Here is a 22638-nt window from a genome sequence, read left to right as displayed (position 1 = left end):
GTGTTGTCTGTCTGTGGTGTTTTTCTCTCAAGTGCACATGTGGAGGTCACAGCCTAATCTCTTTTGCTCTTTCTTCCTTTAGAACCGCCTCAGTTTGTGAAGGAACCAGAAAAACACATCACAGCTGAGATGGAAAAAGTAGTGGACATTCCCTGCCAGGCCAGAGGTGAGACACCTCCTGACACCTCCTCCTAATGAGGTTTTTCAAGCATTAAGTAATTTGTTCTGTCCTTACTGACAGCAGCATGCTGCACAAAGCATCCACAGTTAATCGGAACAGATCAGCCAATCAGATGTTCAATATACAGCCATATGGAACATGATTTTTGAATAGTGTGATTCTGCTGTGGGCGGAGCTACCTGTACCTAATAAAGTATTTTCAATTGTAGAGAGTCAGGGAAATCTCAGATTAACATGGAAAAGTTAAAGCTTTGTTGCATCAGACCCAGTTAGATCAAGGTGTGGTAACGTTATAGTCGCCATTCATTTATGATTAATATTGGGTTAGGGATATATATATATCTATATATATATATATATATATTATATATATATCATATATATATATTTATATATATATATATTTAATTTTTTTATAGTCAGTGTTTATGGTACTTTTTTATTAATTATGAATAAATGATTATACATAAATTATACATTATTATATATATATTATATATAATATAATATTTTTATACAGTATTTTTATAATAATATATAAAATATATATTTGTATACATTGATTTATATTTTAATTTTAAATAGTTTATATACAATGTTTATTTTTTATAAATGTATTTAATAATTATTAATAAATTATTTGTTCTTACATAATTATTATAATATCTTTATTTATTTTTATGTATAAATGTAATATATTATATTTATTATAATATTTTAATATAATTTCATTTATTATTGTTATCATTAAATAATTATATTTAATATTTGTAATATTTTATAATTTAATTTATATAATTTTATATATATTTAATTATTCAGTTCTTTCTTTATTCAGTTGGTTACCTTTATATATATTCCTATTCATCTTAGGTGTGCCACAGCCTGATATTGTGTGGTACAAGGATGCAGTACCCATAAGCCCTGTGAAGACCCCGCGCTACAGAGTTCTAGCAGGAGGTAGTCTCCAGGTTAACGGCCTCCTGCCCGACGACACCGGAATGTTCCAGTGCTTCGCTCGCAACCAGGCTGGAGAGGTGCAGACCAACACCTACCTCGCCGTTACGAGTGAGTTCATCCATCCGTCCCACTCTCCGGATTACACCTTTCCTCTTTCTGCCTCTCATGTTCTACATGACGTTTATGTCTTCTGCCTCTCTCTCAGTCTCTTTCTCTTGCAATCAAAAAGGCTTTGAATGCCATACCAACCTTTCTGTCTTTCTTTCTCCCGGTCTTCATTTTCTCTCGTGTCGCTGATGTGCTTTTTGTCAGTGTGCTAAAGCTGTGATTAATACCCTGTTGTGAGGAAGAGTTGTGAGGAGGAGAGAGACCGACCGAGAGACACGGAGAGATAAAGAGGGCTTTTATAGAGGACTGACTGAGCTTATCTTACCGCTCAGAGACACATAGAGCTCTCTAAAACACTAAACACCAAAGCTAGCCGCTATTTTCCTCTGCTTACAATGAACACAGATACTGGATATGGACGGTACTAAAATTAAAGGTAGTTTATCCAAAATGAAGATCTTGTCGTACTTTACCTCAAGTTTATGTCATTCCAAACCTATATGCTTTACTCTGTGGAACACAAAAGATAATATTTTGAGGAACTATATTTGTCCAAACTGTAAAAAGTCAATGGGGTCCAAATCAACATCAATAAAATATTATGTTTTGTTCTCTATAGAAGAAAGTACGTCATACAGGTTTGGAATGAAATGAGGGTGAATCAATAATGACGACATTTTAATTATTCCTTTAAGTATTAAGTACCTCCAAAATCCCAATTTAACTTGCTTGTCTACGTTTCCCAGTGAATTGTTTTTCTTCTGTTGTTCAGCTTTTAGTTTCATACCTGCTTTCATTCCGTTGTTTTCTTTACTTTGGTTTGGTTTCTAAGCCACGCTTTGATCCGCGTGAATCAAGTTTTGTGTGATTTCCCAGTGCTTACGAATCTGAGGAGGTGTTTGAACTTGCGTGTGCTGTTGTACATCTCTATTTCTCATGCAGTTGCTGCACTGTAAAAAAAGATTAGTTGACTCAACTTAACTAAGTCAAGTCATCTTGTTGCTTTGACTGAGTTAATTTGAGTCAACTTATAGTGTCAAGTTTATTACACTTCAAAACATGAATTGATGCAACATGCCGTCTGTTGACTCAACTTCCTGTATCAAGTAAGTTGGACTTTAAAATATTATTTGAGATAACTTTAAGAGATGTTGGTTGAATTTATTTGATCAAGTTCCTACAACTGTTAATCAAGTTGGCTAAACATGGAATACATAATTGATACAACTCGTGATTTGTTGACTCAACTTTCTGTATCAAGTAATGTGGGCTGGAAAACATTACTTGGGAGAACTAAAAAAGATGTTGGTTTAAATTGTTTTATCAAGTTAGGGCAACATTATTACTTTTTTTTTCTCATGCTCTATTGCCAAGTTACTTGAGTTTACAGAAATTGCTAGATTTCAAAAATTTAAGCAAATATCTACAAAAAATCTACATGAGAATTGGCCAGACAAACTTAAATATTAACACATGAAAAAAAAAGCTGAAAAGTAAGAGATTAAATTATATAAAAAGTAAGAGATGAAATCCAATTCAATAAGGACCTTTATTAAAACCCCAACAAGTCCAACTTCAACCAGCCTTGCTTTAAAATTGAGACATCAAAAAAAGACCTTCCTTGGGACATGTTCACAATTTTACCTTTACACTCTCTAACACACTTTTGCTTGGGGCTGCTTTTTAACTGAAATTACACTGTTCCACAAATAATAATATAATACATAAAAATAAGTGCAGCCTTCCTTTGGCGAAAAAAAAATAACTCTCCAAATTCAACTGAGTCCATTGTTGTGGATGTTCAGAGTTGCTGCAGTAAATTGCAGAAAGATTTGTAAAAACAAAACAAATAATGTATCTGAGAAACTTGCTCAAATGTCAGCCAGAAAATGAACACGTTCAAACATTACAGAAATCTCCACTCTGTTCATGTTTGCTCTACAACATAAAATACAAATTAGTGTCTGCAAGAGACATTTCCTCCACAGAGAGCAATAGACATCTGTTAGAACATAAAAACATGAACTGTTGTGACCCACAGAAGGGCTTTACATTTATTTCCTCTTACTACATAGTGGACAAATGGCAAGAAAATTAGAAAACTTCCTCATGGCCAAATGCAGAAACATCCTCCTGAGCCATCCCTCTAACTGAGCAGTTTATTCTTTAGAGAGTGGACCCTGGGAGTGCACATCTCAGACCCGATTCCCATGAACAGGCGCTGAATCACCTCAAAAGTATATTTCATCTCTTTTGGATAGTCAAGGTTCAGCATGTACAGCAGGCCCATCAGGTTCACAAAAGCGTTGGGTACATCACCAAGATGACGCATGACAATCTTTTCCTCAATGACAATGGCAACATCGTTGTATGAAACTGGGAGGGGCTCTTTCAAGTCTTCAACGACCAAAAGGATTCCAATCACCATTCCTTTGATGAAGTCCTCCCCAAGATCTGTTGGCTTCATGCAAAAACAAACAAAAAACAAAAAGGTGCCTGTGCTTTAGACATGTTTTGCTATATAGTGTATCCACACAGAGGGTGCCTGAAATTCTGTGTAACCATGTCCATTGTGAACTAGTTTTTGTATCATTAAACAACATTTTGCTGCTTACCTCACATCTTTTCATCAATGTAAATGGATTTTCCTTCATGTACCATGGCAGTCCCTGCAAAGCTGCTGCTCTCTTCCTTTGGTTTGATGCCTGCAATAACACAATACGTGAATTCAGTTGATATCAGAACTCTGGTTTTTGTCAACCCTCAAATGACGGAAACTGAGCTTTCAGTTCAAAGAGGTAACTTGAAAACTCTGGCCTTCTCTCCATCTACTCCATCTTACAGAGCCATTTCCTTATTTATTCAGTCTGTATCAAATGCCTATCCAAGTACATTAATTAGAGGAGGTTTACTGTCTGTCATAATCTACATCCATCTACATTCATACTTTACTTTCCCCCTTGCAAAAAACCCACGTCTGACCTCCAACTGGCGGTCTGCGCGACCGTTCACCCCCACTGCTGCGCGTTGCCATGGATACAGAGTGTACGGCACACATATCACTACACATGAAAACAATCACCTATCACTACGTGTTTATACCGCATCTAACTCAACATAAAAAATATAGTCCATACACTACGGCGGTGGGCAGTGTTTTTTATTTTTTTGCACTCCTCTTCCCCACTGACCATGAGTTGCTCTGTTATCTCGCTGTCGGTTAATGCATAGAGTTTAATGTAATGTTAACTATGAAGATAACGATATTAGCGTCCACACCTGAAGAGCGGTTATGAAGCTCAAAGTGTGCAGAGCGGGCAGTCACCATCTTGGCAGCGCGTCACCAAGCGACTCTCCTGGATAATCGAAAATGGGCAAAAAGGCGGGAGCTGGTTGCTGAAGCCACGCCCACCTAGCGCGACGGCATTGTCAGCAGCGCCAATCCACCTGTCACTCAAGTGACCACGCCCTTAAATATGCAGAACTTTAAGGCTTAATATAATTTAAACGGATGAGTTATAAAAAAATTTCCCCCCCTCACAGTTGTCATGAAGGGCAAAAATTAGCAATATAGACCAAAATCATATAATAATTTCAGGCTGTAAACGTTTTTTTTTCTGCTGTAAAGTTGGGCATTTTAACATGGGGAGTCTATGGGACTGACTCCCTTTTGCAGCCAGCCTCAAGCGGCCAGTCGATGAATTACAGTTTTAGTCACTTCCTTATTGGCTTCACGAGAGAGAGCGCGAGGTTGCCGCTCGGGTTAATGCTGTGCCTGGTTGATTGAGTGCGGTGCCGAATACTTGTTAATGTCGAATTTGAGGCTCAACCCTGCTGTGACACTCCGGCGCTAACATGCTAACGTATTTCCAAAAAACGATCGAACATGAAATATTGATCACAGGTTATGTTTACGGATCATTTGAGGCTGAAAGACTTGAGATGACGAATGCACATTACCAACAGATGATCTTATTTGTTAAAATTTTTTTTGTACTTACTTGGACGGCTGGTCTGCTAGGAGGAAAAGATGTGGGTGTGATCTGGTTTTTTAGAGTTAAACATGGCGCGTGACGTCACTGCGGGCGCATGCGTGTTGGTTGAAATGTCCACCTTGACCTATTTTATGAAGTGAACTGAACGGATTATTATGAGTTTTTAATGAGTTTCCGCGCTTTTTTCAAGTTGAAGTTGTTGTAACTCTTCTTGCTTTGTTGTAATGGGCAATGAGTTCTCTCAGCTTGACAACAATAGTCCCTCTGACTAAAAGCCCAAATCATTTTTAACAGTGTGTGCTTCTCTCACAGGTATAGCACCGAACATCACGGCAGGTCCTTCCGACAGCACTGTGATTGACGGCATGTCAGTTATCCTTCACTGTGAGACCTCAGGAGCACCCCGTCCTGCCATCACCTGGCAGAAAGGTGAAGAACACATCCTTCATTGTCTCCACTCACACATTTCAGAAGAACAACTACAAAGTGTCAGCTCCCAGGCTGCACCTCTCTGTTCCTCTGTTTTACCTGCTCTAGCCGGTTTATTTTTTGCCACTCTATTGCACTGTTTAACTGCAATGTCGCCTTGACATGTTACACTCTTCGGATGTCATCAGGCATGAAACCGATTGTGTGATTTGACATAGGCTACAATTATGCAAATCTGCATTAAAAAAAAAAAAAATTCTGTATGTTCAATACAGTTCAAAGGTTTGGGGTCTGCAAGATTTTATAACGTTTTAAAAAGAAGTCTCACCAAGACTGCATTTATTTGATCAAATTTAGAGTAAAACCAGTTGTATTGTGAAATATTATTACAATTTTGACTGTTTTGGTGATGGAATATATTGTAAAATAAAAATAACTGCTGTGATAAAAAAAAAATTAAAAATCATTGTAATAAGCTGATTTGGTGGTGAACTATTTTCAATTATTATTGGTGCTCATTTATTAATAATAGTTCTTATTTTTAATGTTTTTGTGTAAAAAGTTCAATGAAAAACATTTATTTGAAACAGTAATCTTTTGTTACATTATAAATGTCTTTACTGTCATTTTGATTAATTTAATACTTCCTGAATAAATGTAATATTTCTCTTTCCGTATACTAATACTTTCTTTCTTTCTTTCTTTCTTTCTTTCTTTCTTTCTTTCTTTCTTTCTTTCTTAGCATTTGAATGGTAGTGTATTATGCTTTCCACAAAATATTAAGCAGCAAAAAGGTTTTAAATTTTGATAATAAGAAATGTTTCTTGAGCACCAAATTGAACACCAACTGCTTTAGTATAAAGCCACTTGAAGTTGTACTTTACTGTGATTTTACCACAGTAAAGGGGTGATGCTGTGCATTACACAGAACAGAGAGTCTAAAACTCCCTTATAAAATGTTAAAATCAACATGAATGGCCAGCCTAGTTTTGTTTGTTTCCCCTTTACTTGTCTCTATTAAAAATCAGAAGTTTCAAAGTCATTGTAGAAGCTACAAATACATCTTTAACCAGAGCCCTCTGAAATATAAGATATTTGTTGCCACAAAATTATGATTTTGTAAGGAAATAATTGTATAGAAGACCGACAAATTAGAGGAGAATGTCCATCCCCAGCACCGTGCTTTATATTTCATGCACACAATTATAATGAACGGCAACTGAGGCTGTTAAGCTTCAAAAAGAATGCAAAAGCAGCATGAAAAGTAGTCTGTATGATTCCTTACACTTTATTCCAAGTGCTCTGATACCAAACAACAGCTTTGTGTGAGCAGTAGACCCAAATTTAAGTCATTGTTTTCCAATGAAAAATCACCCTAGCTCTTTTGGCTTGTTCATAAGAGAGTATGTAAACAAATCATTAATACGAGTCAAATCTTTTCAATGAATCAGTTACAGCTCACTGGTTTCTCACACAAAACTACAACATGACTTCAGAAGACTAGTACATGAGTCATATTGACCACTTTTATTATACTTTCATAGTGTCTCTGTGTCATTTCTGAAGCTTGATACCTTCACTCATTATCCTTCTCACATAATTAACAGAATTTTTAATTTCCCTTTAACAATAAAAAAAAAATCCTTTAAAATGAGAGATTTTGTGTTCTTTCAGTTTTGTTGAAAGTCTGTTATGAATGCAGATCTTGCAGATCTTAAACTGGATAGTTTAATAAAGATGTCATTAAAGATAACTAATATAATATAATATAATATAATATAATATAATATAATATAATATAATATAATATAATATAATATAATTTTAATATTATAATATAGTTTTATTTAATAAATCATAGAATTTTTAATTTTCATTAATAAAAAATCCATGTTTTTATTATATAATTTATGTGTGTAATACAACTTGATTTTAATGTATTATATTATAATATATTATGTTATATTATATTATATTATATTATATAAACTTTTAATTAAGGCTTTATTTTTGTCTTGCAACTTGGTTTATTTTAGACTGGTTTATATTAACCAAGCTGCATGACAAACATAAAGCCTATAAAATGACACTTTTTACTTACTGTTTTTATATCTGGGTATGTGTTCTCCACAGGAGAACGAGTGCTAGCAAGTGGTTCGGTTCAGCTCCCGCGGTTCACTCTCCTGGAGTCAGGAAGTTTACTCATAAGCCCCTCCCACATATCAGACGTCGGCACCTACACCTGCATGGCCAGCAACTCCCGTGGCATAGACGAGGCCTCGGCCGACCTCGTGGTCTGGGGTGAGTGTGTGTGTGTGTTTTGAAGTGTATAGATCACAGGATAATATCTTTGTACTTTATGATGTCCATGTTTAAGTGTGTTTGTATGTTTGTGTGCATATTTCTGTGCATATACTGATGTGCATTTCCTTTGTTTTATCGAACAGCACGTACACGCATCACTAACCCTCCTCAGGATCAGAGCGTCATCAAAGGAACAAAAGCCACCATGACTTGCGGTGTGACTCATGACCCCAGCGTCTCAGTCAGGTGCAGCCCACATACACTTGACTGCAAATAATTGTTGTAAACATAAAACGTTTTGCATTTTTTGAAACTACTTTTATGCTACTGCAACCATGTGGGTGGAGAAAAAATAATATTATTTAGCTAGATATTTACATTTTTAGAAGAATTTATGTGAAGTGTTTCACCTTCAAAATGCTATGTAGGGCATTACTCTACAGTTGCTAAGGGGTTTCAGTGCATTTCTTTGCAGTTCTGAGGTGTCTATAATATTATTTAGTCCCTAAATACACTTAAGGTTTAAAACGACACTTTATATCAGGCTTCCAACTTGAGATTTTACCACATACGTCATAAATGTTTGAAATGCAATGATTCATCAGAGTTCTGAAAATGTGGGTTGCTAGGGTATTTTTGGTGATTGCTTGGTTAATGGTTGCTAAAACATTCTAGGTGATTGCCAAGACATTACTAGGTGGATTCTAGATAGTGATGCACCGATCATGATTTTTCATGGCCGATTCCGTTTTTTTTTTTTTAAGCTAATTGTCCGATTTTTTCTTTCATTGAGCAAATTTATTTGTTGTTTATTTACTCTATAACAGGTAAACTGCAAAATATCTGTAGCCATTTGAAATTAGAAGCAACCATTGCATTTTAATCATGATCCAAACAAAGATGCTACACACAGTATAGAATGAGATTTTTTTTTTTTTTTTTTTTTTTTTTTTTTTTTTTTTTTTGATTGTATCATTTCAAGATTTAAAGCAAAAACAGAATGGTCTGACTTTATATTTGTGAAATTATGCTACATAAGACCTGCAGAAAACAAAAACTGATAAAAACTGAATGAAAATGCAAATTCACTCTCTGACAGTAGGTGGTGCTTATGGAACAGCAGCGATATAGGGTTTCTTTGGTTGCTGCTGTAAACAAAGCAGCGTTGCACTTATAAACACTACTTTAACAGGCATTAAATGGCTTTTTTTGACAAATTACATTTTTGGAAATTTGGGATTGCAGTGCAGTTTGTGTGCAATTCCTGAAATAGAGATCGGCAAAAATAAAACTAAAAAGCCAAAACGCTCTAGAACTAGAGATTCATTGGTCGACTGGTGCCTTGTAAGTTCTAGATTGCTGTGGGTGTTTGCTAGGACATTATTGTTTATTGTTAAGTTTAGTGTGGCAAAATAGAAGCACAGCAGTGCGATGTATCTGATTGCCATAACCACATCATGCACTTATTGCTCTATGTAATCATAGTAAAATCACTTGAATATGGTACACAGAGTGTGAATTTGTAGATTTACTATAGCAAAACTAAAAAAAAAATTAAAAGTGTGACTGACCTAATCGACCTGTAATCAATATCTGTTCGGTTTGACCCCAACCCCCCATCCCCAAGTTCAAATGTCAAGCTACACCAATGTTGTTGAAAATCAAACAACTGCAAAGCTAACAGTAACATCGCCATGTTTTATTTGCCTGTGTCTTTGAACAGTGTTGGCAATCGAGCAGGTAGGAATATCTCACTCCTAACTTGGAACGGATTGCAAGGGTTGTTAAAATGCTTAACCCTGAGTATGAGCACTAGTGGTAGTGATGCATGCCCTAGCAATATCATAGCCTGCCATGTTTCACAGCATTCAAATCCTGATGGATAAAATTGTCTAGTGTTAATGATGCCGCACCAGCGTGAAATCATGAGCCATTACATTATCTCAACATTTACAACCCCCGTATAGTTCCCCAGAATCTGCCTGCAGTCCCAGTGCGCTCAATTGGAAGTCTACAGCCTCGACCTTGAGGAGTGATTTGATGGCAAGATTCGAACTCTCATTAAAAACCTGCAAACTTCCAAAGACTTGCTCCTAATGAGAACCTGAACTTCATTTAGTGATGACTTTTAAGAGTATTTTTTCAGTGATTCAGTCAGGCTCCCTCTCTGTCTTCCTCTTCCATCTCTTCCTCCTTAACCTCCTTCCGAACACCCGTGGAGGCTTTTAGCTTATTTTGTAAAGAATGAGGGATGAGAAGGAAGGATAATTGTGTTGGATGCAAGCAGTAATTGATAGCAGCAGTAAAAGGATTTCCAACAAGCCAGGCCATGATGCAATTAATCACGAGTGTTTGTGAATGCGGATCTGTCTCCAGCGTGTGTGTGAGAGTCTTATTGATTACGCAGATCTTGGACACATCTGTTAGAAGCTTCTGATGACCTTGGATGTTCCCTGAACTCTGTACAGTGTCTTTGTGATGAATGTAATATGTGGAACTGCTCAGTTAAATACACTGCTTCATACACACAGGTGTCATACAGTATATATAGTGGCTGCCTGACCAGCGGCACAAAGGAACTACTGCTTCACATTTAATGAAATGATACAAATAAATCATTCTTAATACAGTTGTAATATCAAATGTCATTAATACAGGTATTTTAGTTTTTAGATTAACTTTAATTAACATGACAACATCAAATCTGAATTGAATACGAATAAGATGGATGCTAGAACATTCTAGGTGGGAGCTATGCCTTTATTAGGTGGGTATTAGTGTATTAGGTTGCTAGGGTGTTGTTAGGTGAATGCTAGAATGTTCTGGGTGGTTGCTTGGGTGTTACTAGGTGAATCCTTGAGTGTTTTTGGTGGTTTCAGGGTTTTTACTAGATGAATGCTAGAACAGTCTGGGTGGTTGCTAGGGTGTTACTAGGTGGATGCTGAAACGTTGTAGGCGGTTGCTATGCAGTTGTTACATGGATGTTAGTGTATTTGGTTGCTAAGCCATTGCTAGGCGGATGCTAGAATGTTCTGGGTAGTTGCTAGGGTGTTACTATGTGGATGCTAGAATGTTCTGGGTGATTACTAGGCTGTTACTAAGTGGATGCTAGAGTATTCTAGGGTTTTCTGGGTGGTTTCTATGCTGTCACTAGGTATTTGATGTGTTCTGAGTGTTCTGTTTACTAAGTGGTTTCTAGGGTGTTTCTAGAAAATATGTTGCTTATGGGTCCAAAGGTTTGAAATAGTGAAGGGCTTTAACAAGCACCAATGACATTGTAACTTAAATTTTCACTGATCAAAGTCAGATTGATCAAATCAAGTCCTGCTGTACAATTTTTCAACTTAATGTGTAAAATGTCACATTAGAAAGTGCATTGTATTGGATTTAATGTTATCTGTAATTGAATAAAAGAATAAATAGTTTTGAAAACAGCAATACACAATGATGGCCTCAAAATGAACTGATATTTGAAGACCTGTACAGTATTTGTGGTCAATGTTGGTGTTTGTGTGTGCATTCAGGTTTGTTTGGGAGAAGGACGGTCAGGTGATCATTCCTCAGTCTCTGCCTCGACTGCGGCTGGATGTCAACGGTACGCTGCACATCTCTCAGACCTGGTCAGGTGACATCGGCACATACACCTGCAGAGTGACATCAGTGGGCGGCAATGATTCCCGTAGTGCGCACTTACGCGTGAGGTCAGAGATGAAAACGCACTGCCATCATCCTCTCTACTCGGTTCCCTAGCCATGCAGTCCTTCATATCTTCTGATCATTTCTTTTTGATTTGTTCTCACCCTGCTCTCTGAATCGTATCTCATTCAGTTTTTCAATATCCCTGTTTATTAACAATATCCCTGTACTCATTCGGCCTCTTTTTCTCTTGTCTTGTTGCCTCCATTTTTTCATTCTGTTTATCTTCACCTTTCTCTTTTATCTACCAAACATATTGTGATTCACTTTGCCTCTTTCTTTTTTTAATGTTCATGTCTCATATCAATTAATACAGTAGTCGTAGTCATTTTATACCCACTCATTTATTTCCATTCAAACTTTCCCATTCTCTTAAAACTCTTCTTTTCTTCATGTCTTATATAGAGAAAGGATAAAGACAAAGTAGTATTCTATATTTATTAAATGTATGTGTTGCATTTATGGTTGCTGATGAGAGGTTGCAGCTTATTACTTTCAATAATGTTGTTAGAACTAGTCAGTTATATAGCTTTTTAACATGGATGGTTCTAAACGGTAATCCTCACTGACCTCTGTTTTGTAGACTGACCCATTCATGTTCTTTTTTTATTCAGACATGAGATATAATACCTCATGGAGTGCACATTAAATGGCCTTGAAAAGTCAAGACTATCTCACATTTTCCCTTTTTAAATAACATGGTACCCACAGGCAGTTGCCTCATGCCCCTGAGAACCCCAGCGCAGTGTTAAGCACCACAGAGAAGAGAGCCATAAACCTGACATGGGCCAAACCTTTTGATGGGAACAGCCCTCTCATCCGTTACATTCTGGAAGTGTCTGAAAACAGTGAGTAAAGACCTCATATGTGGATCATTAATCTCGGGCAAGTTGTGTGACATTGATGTATTTACTTTGTTATGAATTTCACTGATGATGTTCTGAAAATTGTAATAACATTAAATAGAGCAAGTATTATTATTATTATTATTATTATTATTATTATTATTATTGACATTTATATGTTAATAATAATAACTATAATAGTATCAGTATCAGTATTACTACTACTAATAATAATAATATTAATAATAATTATAATTATTAATAATACAAACAAAATCATTTGTTATAATAATAACAACATCATCAATTAAATAATAAGAATAATACATGTGATTATTATTATTGTTATTAAAACCATATAAATAAAGTAATTAAAGCAATTTATAGTGATAATAATGACAATAGTATTATTATTATTAAATGTCAATACAATGTAATGAACAACAATTAATATATAATAATAATATTACCATTAATAATAATAATAATAATGTAATATGAATAAATATGTTTGTTTATAATGATAAGAATAACAAACAATTACCATAATATTTATTGTACTGTTTAATATTATTATTTATTATAGGGTTTAGCAAATAACAATATCACAAATAATTATATAAAAAACAAAACAACAAGCAAACAAATAACCATGAAAAAGTAATTTATGCTGTTTTATAGATTTTTCATATCTCCATATCGATGGTTCTTTTTTTCACCTTCTGGGTTTTTTGAAGCACTAGTACTTGGAACCAATGCACTTGAAAGGTTCTTCAGTGGCTCAAGAAGGTTCTTCAAGGACCTTAAGAAGATTGTCTTATGCAAAAGCTCTTTTTTGGTGTTGGTTTAGTTCTTCACCTAGCTCATTAAGTGTTCTTCATATTCTGCTCTACAGACGCTCCTTGGACAGTCCTGTTGGCCAGCATCGAGCCGGAGTCGGCTGCTGTAACGGTCAACGGGCTGATCCCAGCGCGCTCATACCAGTTCCGTCTCTGTGCCGTCAACGACGTTGGCAAGGGCCAGTTCAGCAAGGAGACTGACCGGTGAGCTGATCACAGAGTCCTAAAGCCTGCCGAGTATTACAGCTGTGCCCTGTCTGACCATAAAGATAACTCTATCACTCTGTCACAGCATGTGAAAATTGCCTGCGCTCTCGTGGGACAGTGTCTATAGGAGGATTTATCTGTCTGAACGCTGTGTGTGTATACGGCTGTATTTTTCTGGGATGTGTTTATGTGTGTCAGTGAATCTTCCAAGGATCAGTGTAATCAAAGCCCTCGGCGTGTAAAGAAAGCTTTTCGACACTTAAATTAGACATTCAGCAAATGCCCCATCAGAACAGACACAAACCCCTCTAGCTCTCCTGAGGTTTGAGATAAACCTTTTCTAGCCAAGATAATCCCAACTCAGAATATACAGGATGATACCACCCTATATGAAAGAAAGAGAGATCATATTATGACTATATTATATTTTAGAATGTCTGTAGCAGAGACAGACCTTTTGCAGTATAATGAATAGAAGAAACTGGCTGGAATGAAAGAAGTCCTGCCTTCCAAGTAAAAAAGCCAATGGACTGGACATTATGAACCATAATGCTGATTTAAAATTGCGTTTTTGCTGCCCAAGATGGTCATGGAGTGAACCGTCTTTCCTTAAAAGGGACTTTGGTTACATCTGAATTTACATTAGAAGACATTCTTTATCAGAATCAGAATCAGAAGGAGCTTTATTGCCAAGTATGTTTACACACACAAGGAATTTGACTTGGCAACAAGAGCTTCCAGTGCAGAAGAAAGTACGGACATTATACAGGAATTACACAGTAAAGATGAAATAACACTTATATAGGAAAAACTGTAAAATAAATAATGCACTATATACAGAAATAGAAATATAGAGGGAAAACATATAATTGTTTAAATGAATGTAATTAAGTTATTAACAAGTGAACCGTTTATAGAATTTATCATTTTTATAATGTTATTTATTATCTTGTGTTCACCTTTTGCCTAATTTTCGGCATTAACCTGTATGTTTTTTCTGTTTGGCCGATAAGTGTCAGAAGTTGGACTTTTATTTTGACAGCATTGAGAATGCCATCAAAACCTCATCTTCATTCATTAGTTATTTATAAAACATAAATATTAAACAAAGAATGTAAATGGTATAAAATGTATATCATTAACTGGTCTCTGAGAAAATGTATTTACCAGTATATAACGATTATACTGTTGGGTTTATAACTGTTTCTTTATTTGAGAAAAAAATACTGTAACAAGATTACAGAATCGAGAAGTTTTGTTTGTTTTACCTTAATTATATTTTAATAATAATAATAATAATAATTTAGTTAATATTTTGTAAAGTACATATACATTTCTGTGCAGAATGTTATTTACCATCTTTAAACTAAATAGTGTTATATATTGGCTTTATTTCGGGCATCAAAAGCTCCATATTGGTTAACCACGGCTTGTGTTTATCTTTTCTCCAACAGGGTGTCTCTTCCAGAGGAGCCGCCCAGCGCTCCGCCTCAGAATGTCATTGCCAGTGGCCGCACCAACCAGTCCATCATGATTCAATGGCAGCCACCACCAGAAAGCCACCAAAACGGCATCCTGAGAGGATACATCATCCGGTGAGACCTGTCTACTCATGTCTGGGGTCTTGTAGTATCCTAAACACTTCTCTTTTTGATTCTTATTTCACTCTCTGTCTTTTGTAGTATGTTTTTTTTATTATTATTATTTTTTCAAGGTCATGCCAATATCACTCTTTTCTAGCTGATCGAAATTCTCTTTCCCCACAGCAGGTTCGTGGGTGAATCTGATTGGATTGTATTATTTCAAGGCTGCTCCAGGATTTGAGCACTTCACAGCTTTTTCCTTGCAGTCAGTGATCATAGTGAAATGGACTTTTTGTTCATTTATTTATATATTTTTCCTGGTTATCATTGAGGAAAGCTGAAGGGCGTTTTTGGTATTGCAAACATAAGTAATGGTGCCTGACCTTGGTCGCCCCATATGGGCATCAGCTCGGCTCAGGGAAAACACACAGAATGCCATGACATTTCTAGAGTGGTTCTTTGTCGCCCTCTGTTGCTTATAGATGGTGCTGCTGTACAAAAACCAACAGACAGATCTGATTATGAAGAGTAGATGACAGGGTGCATTTTTAGAGATGCTCATCTGAGCCCTTCAGAGAGGGTTCTCTTGGATCAATTCTGTGCTCTGTCAAAGCTCTCTGTACGTTAAGATCAGAAAATCTCTGCATCTGTCCTTGACAGTAACAATTTGACCATCTGCTAATCACAGGTATCGTCTGACCGGTCTGCCTGTGGATATCCAGTATAAAAATATCTCGAACCCTGATGTCACCAACCTGCTGCTGGAGGATCTCATCATCTGGACGAATTATGAAATTGAGGTGGCGGCATATAATGGAGCTGGACTGGGTGTTTACTCCCATAAGGTTACAGAGTGGACACTCCAGGGAGGTGAGGGTTTAAATCCCATTCAGATGTTTTGGATTAATAACGCAATAAGTATATTACGTTACTATTAATTACGTAATAGTAACGTAATAATTATTACAATAATATCACAATATTACTGTTTTAACTTTATTTAATCAAATAAATGCAACCTTGCTGAGCATGAGACTTCTTTAAAAAACGCACAAAAAAATAAATACTTACCCCAAACCTTTGATCTGTTTAGTTAGTTAGTTTGTTTGATCGTTCATTTGCATATCAGTTTGCTGATTTATTTATTTGATGGACTCAATAATTATTTTGCTGATTTTTAATGCTTTTTAAGGAATAGTTAATCAAAATAATTATATATACAGTACAAAATAATTATAAATTGCATTATTTCAAACATGTATGTTTTTTATTTATTTTTTATTTTATTTTATTTATTTATTTTGATTATGGAAGGATCATTTTCGCAGTCTTCACATAGCTCCTTTCAATTAAATGATGGTTTAATTGAAAGGAGCTACTCCATACAACGTGTGCCCTAAATTCAAAGTGTTGTGAACTTATACAATAGCTTTATTTAGCAGACCAAAGTTTAAATAGTTATTTACTGAAAATCAAACTTAGGTTAAGGTGGCTGTGAACTGTTGTTGTATGGAAAAGAGCAATGTAAAGATTCTTAACAAAAATATAAAAAAATAAATAAATAAATAAATAAAAAATATCCCCTTTTGTTTTCCATGGAAAAATGACAGTGTAGGGGTTTAGAACAATATTAGGCATATTTGAATAAGTATTCCTTTAAAATGCCACTGCTTAGTTGTGAAGATGCTGCTGTGCACCATCTATAATTTGTGAAGTCAGAACTGATGAATCTTTTCCATAAATTTTCTGGGGTTTAACAGCCAAAATGTGTTACCAAAAAAAGAAGTCTCTGTCTCATTCCTTTCCGTCTCTGTCTTCTTTTTTCCATTTTACCTGTCAACCAGTTCCCACCATCGCTCCAGGCAATGTGAAAGCAGAGCCCGTCAACTCCACCACAATACGCTTCACCTGGACAGCCCCGAACCCGCAGTTCATCAACGGCATCAACCAGGGCTACAAGGTAAATGCTGAAGGAATGAGAATAAATCTGCACTCAGAACTGAGCTGCTGAAAATGCATTAAACGCAGCTTTTGTTTTTTTGTTTTTTGAGTTTGTTGATGAGATTTTGTGCAAGGGTAGCTAAAGATCTTTTTCAGCCTCCCTGCTCTCATTCCATTGTTTTTGTTGAGAGATCCGGAATTGATCCTCCTGTCATTCTGGTTCTTTATAGCCAGACTGTCTGTGGAAAAAATTGTTTAGAACAATTACAAAATGGAGACAGTCAGCCGGACGCATTAGTCTTAATAGCTTATTAGCCAGGTTTAGACTCTGTCCCAGACAACAACAGCTGGGACTGGAGGGAATATTTGTCGGCATGCTGTTTCTTCTCTCAGTGGACTCGTTCGAGAACAATCTTATAACTCTCATTCCCTCTTTAGTGCCCTCAGAGGAGAGTTTCAAGTGTCTATAAACTCTGAAATGCCAAATAACCCACAATAGTATTGGGAAAACAGAGGAAATCTGTGACTGTTCAGCCATTCTCAGTGGGGAATTTACTTTACAAGGAATCACGCGCTCTGATGGTGTTATTTGAACATCATTATGCAAATTAGGTAAAACGTGTGTCAATGCACAGGGCTGTATATATATATATATATATATATATATATATATACAGTATATACACTGAACAAAATTATAAATGCAACACTTGTTTTTGCCCCCATTTTTCATGAGCTGAACTCAAAGATCTTAAACTTTTTCTATGTATACAGTTTCTGACAAATATTGTTCACAAATCTGTCTAAATCTGTGTTTGTGAGCACTTCTCCTTTACCGAGATAATCTATCCACCTCACAGGTGTGGCATATCAAGATGCTGATTAGACAGCATGATTATTGCACAGGTGTGCCTTAGGCTGGCCACAGATGTCGCAAGTTTTGAGGGAGCGTGCAATTGGCATGCTGACTGCAGGAATGTCCACCAGATCTGTTGCCCGTGAATTGAATGTTCATTTCTCTACCATAAGCCGTCTCCAAAGGCGTTTCAGAGAATCTGGCAGTACATCCAACCGGCCTCACAACTGCAGACCACATGTAACCACACCAGCTCAGGACCTCCACATCCAACATCTTCACCTCCAAGATCGTCTGAGACCAGCCACCTAGACAGCTGCTGCAACAATAGGTTCGCATAAACAAAGAATTTCTGTACAAACTGTCAGAAACCGTCTCAGGGAAGCTCATCTGCATGCTCGTCATCCTCATCTCGACCTGACTGCAGTTCGTCATCATAACCAACTTGAGTGGGCAAATGCTCACATTCGATGGCGTCTGGCACTTTGGAGAGGTGTTCTCTTCATGGATGATTCCTGGTTTTCACTGTACAGGGCAGATGACAGACAGCGTGTATGGCATTGTGTGGGTGAGCGGTTTGCTGATGTCAGCGTTGTGGATCAAGTGGCCCATGGTGGGGTTATGGTATGGCCAGGTGTATGTTATGGACAACGAACACAGGTGCATTTTATTGATGGCATCCACGACCATCACCTCATGTTGCAGCATGATAATGCATGGCCCCATGTTGCAAGGATCTGTACACAATTCCTGGAAGCTGAAAACATCCCAGTTCTTGCATGGCCAGCATACTTACCGGACACGTTACCCACTGAGCATGTTTGGGTTGCTCTGGATCGCCGTATACGACAGCGTGTTCCAGTTCCTGCCAATATCCAACAACTTCACACAGCCATTAAAGAGGACTGGACCAACATTCCACAGGCCACAATCAACAACCTGATCAACTCTATGTGAAGGAGATGTGTTGCACTGCGTGAGGCAAATGGTGGTCACAGCAGATACTGGTTTTCGGATCCCCCCTGACTGAAAACTGCACATTTTAGAGTGGCCTTTTATTGTGGCCAGCCTAAGGCACACCTGTGCAATAATCATGCTGTCTAATCAGCATCTTGATATGCCACACCTGTGAGGTGGATGGATTATCTCGGCAAAGGAGAAGTGCTCACAAACACAGATTTAGACATATTTGTGAACATTATTTGAGAGAAACAGGCCTTTTTTGTACACAGAAAAAGTCTTAGATCTTTGAGTTCAACTCATGAAAAATGGGGGCAAAAACAAAAGTGTTGCATTAATAATTTTGTTCAGTGTATATACTGTATTATTATTTTACTTCACTATTGTGAACCAGACATGAACCATTATATTGCTCTTCTCCATTATGTAGGATGCAATATTTAGACTAATTTATTTATTTTATTCATTCATTTAACTATTATTTTACTTCAACTTAATCAGAATCAACAACAACAAAAACTGACTAAACCATTATTATTCGTCTCCTCCGTTTTGATGATGAATAGAAAGAAAGAAAGAAAGAAAGAAAGAAAGAAAGAAAGAAAGAAAGAAAGAAAGAAACTGGATTGTTTATTTATCCCTTGCTGTTTTTAGCTGTTAGCATGGGAGCCAGGAAAGGAAGACGAGATGACAATAGTGACCGTCCGGCCGAACTTCCAGGACAGCGTGCATGTGGGCCACATCACCGGCTTAAAGAAGTTTTCAGAGTATTTCACCTCTGTGCTCTGCTTCACCACACCAGGAGACGGTCCTCGCAGTCCTCCACGACGACTGCGCACACATGAAGACAGTGAGTGCTGTTCCTACAAAGCACATTCACACTTTACATGGATATTGTTGATGTTCAGTGCTTTCAATTTCAAGAACCGGTGGAAGCAGAATAACCTCTGACCCTGGTTTTAATGGAAATCACACTCACATCTCCAGGTATACTGTACCTGTGAAGGGCTCACAGACTGATCTCTGTCTTGTATTTTCAGCCCCTGGTGCTGTGGGTCACCTGAGCTTCACTGAGATTTTGGACACTTCTCTCAAAGTCAGCTGGAGAGATCCCAATGAGAAGAACGGCGTTCTGACTGGTCAGTTATTAGTAAATATTTCTGCTACGGAAGTTTCTCTGATGCCTTCTGCAAAATCAATCATAGTGTATGAGATAGGATTTATATCTTGTTTGCTAGATGGTCCAAAGTGACTTACAGTGCACTAGACTTACAATGCATGTATTTTTTATATAATTAGAGGACCTAAACATCATGTACAGTATTAGCCTTACATATAATATTTAATGTATAGAGTTTATTTATTTATTTATTAGTTTTTTGTTGTTGTTGTAGTTGTTGTTGTTTTTACTTATATTGTATATGTATTCAATTAATATATATATATATTACATTTTATTTTATTTTTTTTTAATTATTGGTTTATTTATTTATTATTTTAAATTAATTTCAGTTTTAATATAATTATTAATCTTCAATTAGATTAACTGACACGTAGTTTAATTTACTTTCTCTGGAGTTAACATACAATATTTTGTGTATTTATATTTAATTTCATATAATTTATATTAAATATATAATATAATATAATATAATATAATATAATATAATATAATATAATATAATATAATATAATATTTGTTTCCTAGGGTATCGTATATCATGGGAGGAGTATAACCGTACTAATACGCGGGTTACACACTACCTGCCTAATGTTACTCTGGAATACAGAGTCACTGGACTGACTGCTCTCACCACTTACACCATAGAGGTGGCCGGAATGACCTCCAAGGGTCAGGGTCAGCTGTCATCTTCAACCATCTCTTCAGGTGTACCACCAGGTATAATAATGCAAGCACAAACCAGTCAAAACAGTTATGGCAAATTGTACATTAAAACCAGACAGGGAAAAGGCTAAACATGGTCTGAAAAGTCTTAACAGGAGAAGAGAAAACACACATACTCTTTCCATGAGTTCCCCTGAACCAGCTTAAGACCACCACTGGTTTTAGAGCTCCATTAAAAGGACTACAGAGGGTTATAAAGTTAAACATCCGAGCTCTCGTTATTGCACCGATGCAGCACCAACACATGCAGCCCAGAGCCGCAGAATAACTGACAGGAGGAGGCCCTGGCTGCGCCAAGTTCACGATTACGACTCCCACGACAGAGATCGTTTCTGCTTTATTGCTTCATTAGACTGTCTATAGCTTTCAGACTCAAACCATGTACAAGCTGCACACATTCAAAAGTAAACGTAGATGTCTAAAGATGTATGAATCCTGAACGGTCATAGTGTCGCACCATGTTATCCTTATCACCCAAAGTTATGCAGACACTGCTGCTTTCATGACATTCCCACAGTGTTTTATTGGAGGCATATTTCATCTTCTGATAATAAGCTGGGTAACAGCTGTGATTGTGGAATGATTTGTACCACAGTTCTCGTTCATTTCTTCCTTTCACACAGACATTGAACTGTGGGAAAACTGTTGGTTTTTTAAGTATACTGTATTTAGAGTCGCTTGCTATGGTTGCGGTGTAAGATATGTAGGTAGCAGCCACATTCGACAGCTCAGGACATCTTGGAACGGTCAATGTGTCAGATCTCACAGTAAAAATCAAAAATATGCCACAACATTGTGCAGCCACTGGCCAGAATTTAAATTCCTGAAGAAATAAGAAACTTTCACAGGTGAGAACGGTCATTTATCATTAATTTATTTCTGTATACGAAGCCTCATCTTAACAAAAGGGGGCGCCATAACACAGCTAAACATTTCCACAATTCAACATTTCTTTAATGTTTGAATCCTGAAATCATCTCTTCTACTCAGGATTTATTGCAAAATTATATTCAGAACTAAAAAAAAAAGAACTAAACACACTTTTCTCTCTCCCGATGCAGAGCTTCCCGGGCCTCCCACAAACTTGGCCATCTCAAACATTGGCCCTCGATCAGTAACCTTACAGTTCAAGCCTGGATACGACGGCAAGACCTCAATTTCTCGTTGGCAAGTGGAGGCCCAGGTGAGTAACTCTTTGTTCATGGGGGTAGAGTTTTAACATTCTCGATTTGATTTTTGTATGAATCTCTCTTTTTCATGGATCTCTCTCAGGTGGGTGTCACTGGAGAGAATGAGGATTGGGTGATGGTCCATCAGCTGGCCAACGAGCCTGATGCTCGCTCTCTGGAGGTCTCCGGCCTCAACCCCTACACCTTTTATAGGTGACACATGCATTTATTTATTACTAACATTAATGTATTATTAAATAAGGCCTCAAGAGGGTGTGAAAGAAGAGTTAGTTCCTGTCTGACAGGTCTCCTTAAAATTAAATCATACGTGGTCAGAGGAGACACATTTGAGCAGTGATTGGTCTCACTTGACGACTTATGCTATTTTAGTATTTTTTATATATACAGTATATTTAGTAAATTTGTCGTGTGTTTTTTCATTTTATTTCTGTACAGATTTTCTATAAAGTTTTAGTGATTTTACAACTTAAAATTTAGTATTATGAACTTATTTACTGCAGTTAGTTGACAAGGCAAAATTTCTGTAGCTTATTTAAAACTAAAACTATTAAAACCCATCTTCATGAATTGAAATAATGTTGAAAAAAAATTAAATATTAGATGAAAAAATGAAAATGAAACAAAACTTAGATTACACA

General features: G+C 36.6%; 1 protein-coding gene across 4 annotated transcripts in view; it reads left to right on the top strand.

The window, feature by feature from the left end:
• LOC109096312 (protein sidekick-2-like) overlaps positions 1–22638 on the top strand; it is a 266779-nt gene that overhangs the window by 212278 nt on the left and 31863 nt on the right. For all 4 annotated transcript variants that reach the window (XM_042768024.1, XM_042768022.1, XM_042768023.1 and 1 more), the window contains exons 8-23: positions 83–166; positions 1055–1249; positions 5557–5673; positions 7807–7974; positions 8121–8223; positions 11502–11678; positions 12385–12521; positions 13414–13561; positions 15019–15159; positions 15836–16017; positions 16992–17107; positions 19559–19754; positions 19945–20043; positions 20613–20804; positions 21872–21993; positions 22083–22192. In XM_042768024.1, coding sequence (XP_042623958.1) covers positions 83–166; positions 1055–1249; positions 5557–5673; positions 7807–7974; positions 8121–8223; positions 11502–11678; positions 12385–12521; positions 13414–13561; positions 15019–15159; positions 15836–16017; positions 16992–17107; positions 19559–19754; positions 19945–20043; positions 20613–20804; positions 21872–21993; positions 22083–22192 — 2287 coding nt within the window. The remainder of the gene's footprint in view (positions 1–82; positions 167–1054; positions 1250–5556; positions 5674–7806; positions 7975–8120; positions 8224–11501; positions 11679–12384; positions 12522–13413; positions 13562–15018; positions 15160–15835; positions 16018–16991; positions 17108–19558; positions 19755–19944; positions 20044–20612; positions 20805–21871; positions 21994–22082; positions 22193–22638) is intronic.

This window comes from Cyprinus carpio, chromosome A12 (genome assembly GCF_018340385.1).
Source record: "Cyprinus carpio isolate SPL01 chromosome A12, ASM1834038v1, whole genome shotgun sequence".
NCBI lineage: Eukaryota > Metazoa > Chordata > Actinopteri > Cypriniformes > Cyprinidae > Cyprinus > Cyprinus carpio.
The sequence above is the reverse complement of the archived record's forward strand: the minus strand, read 5'-3'. Positions and strand labels throughout refer to the sequence as shown.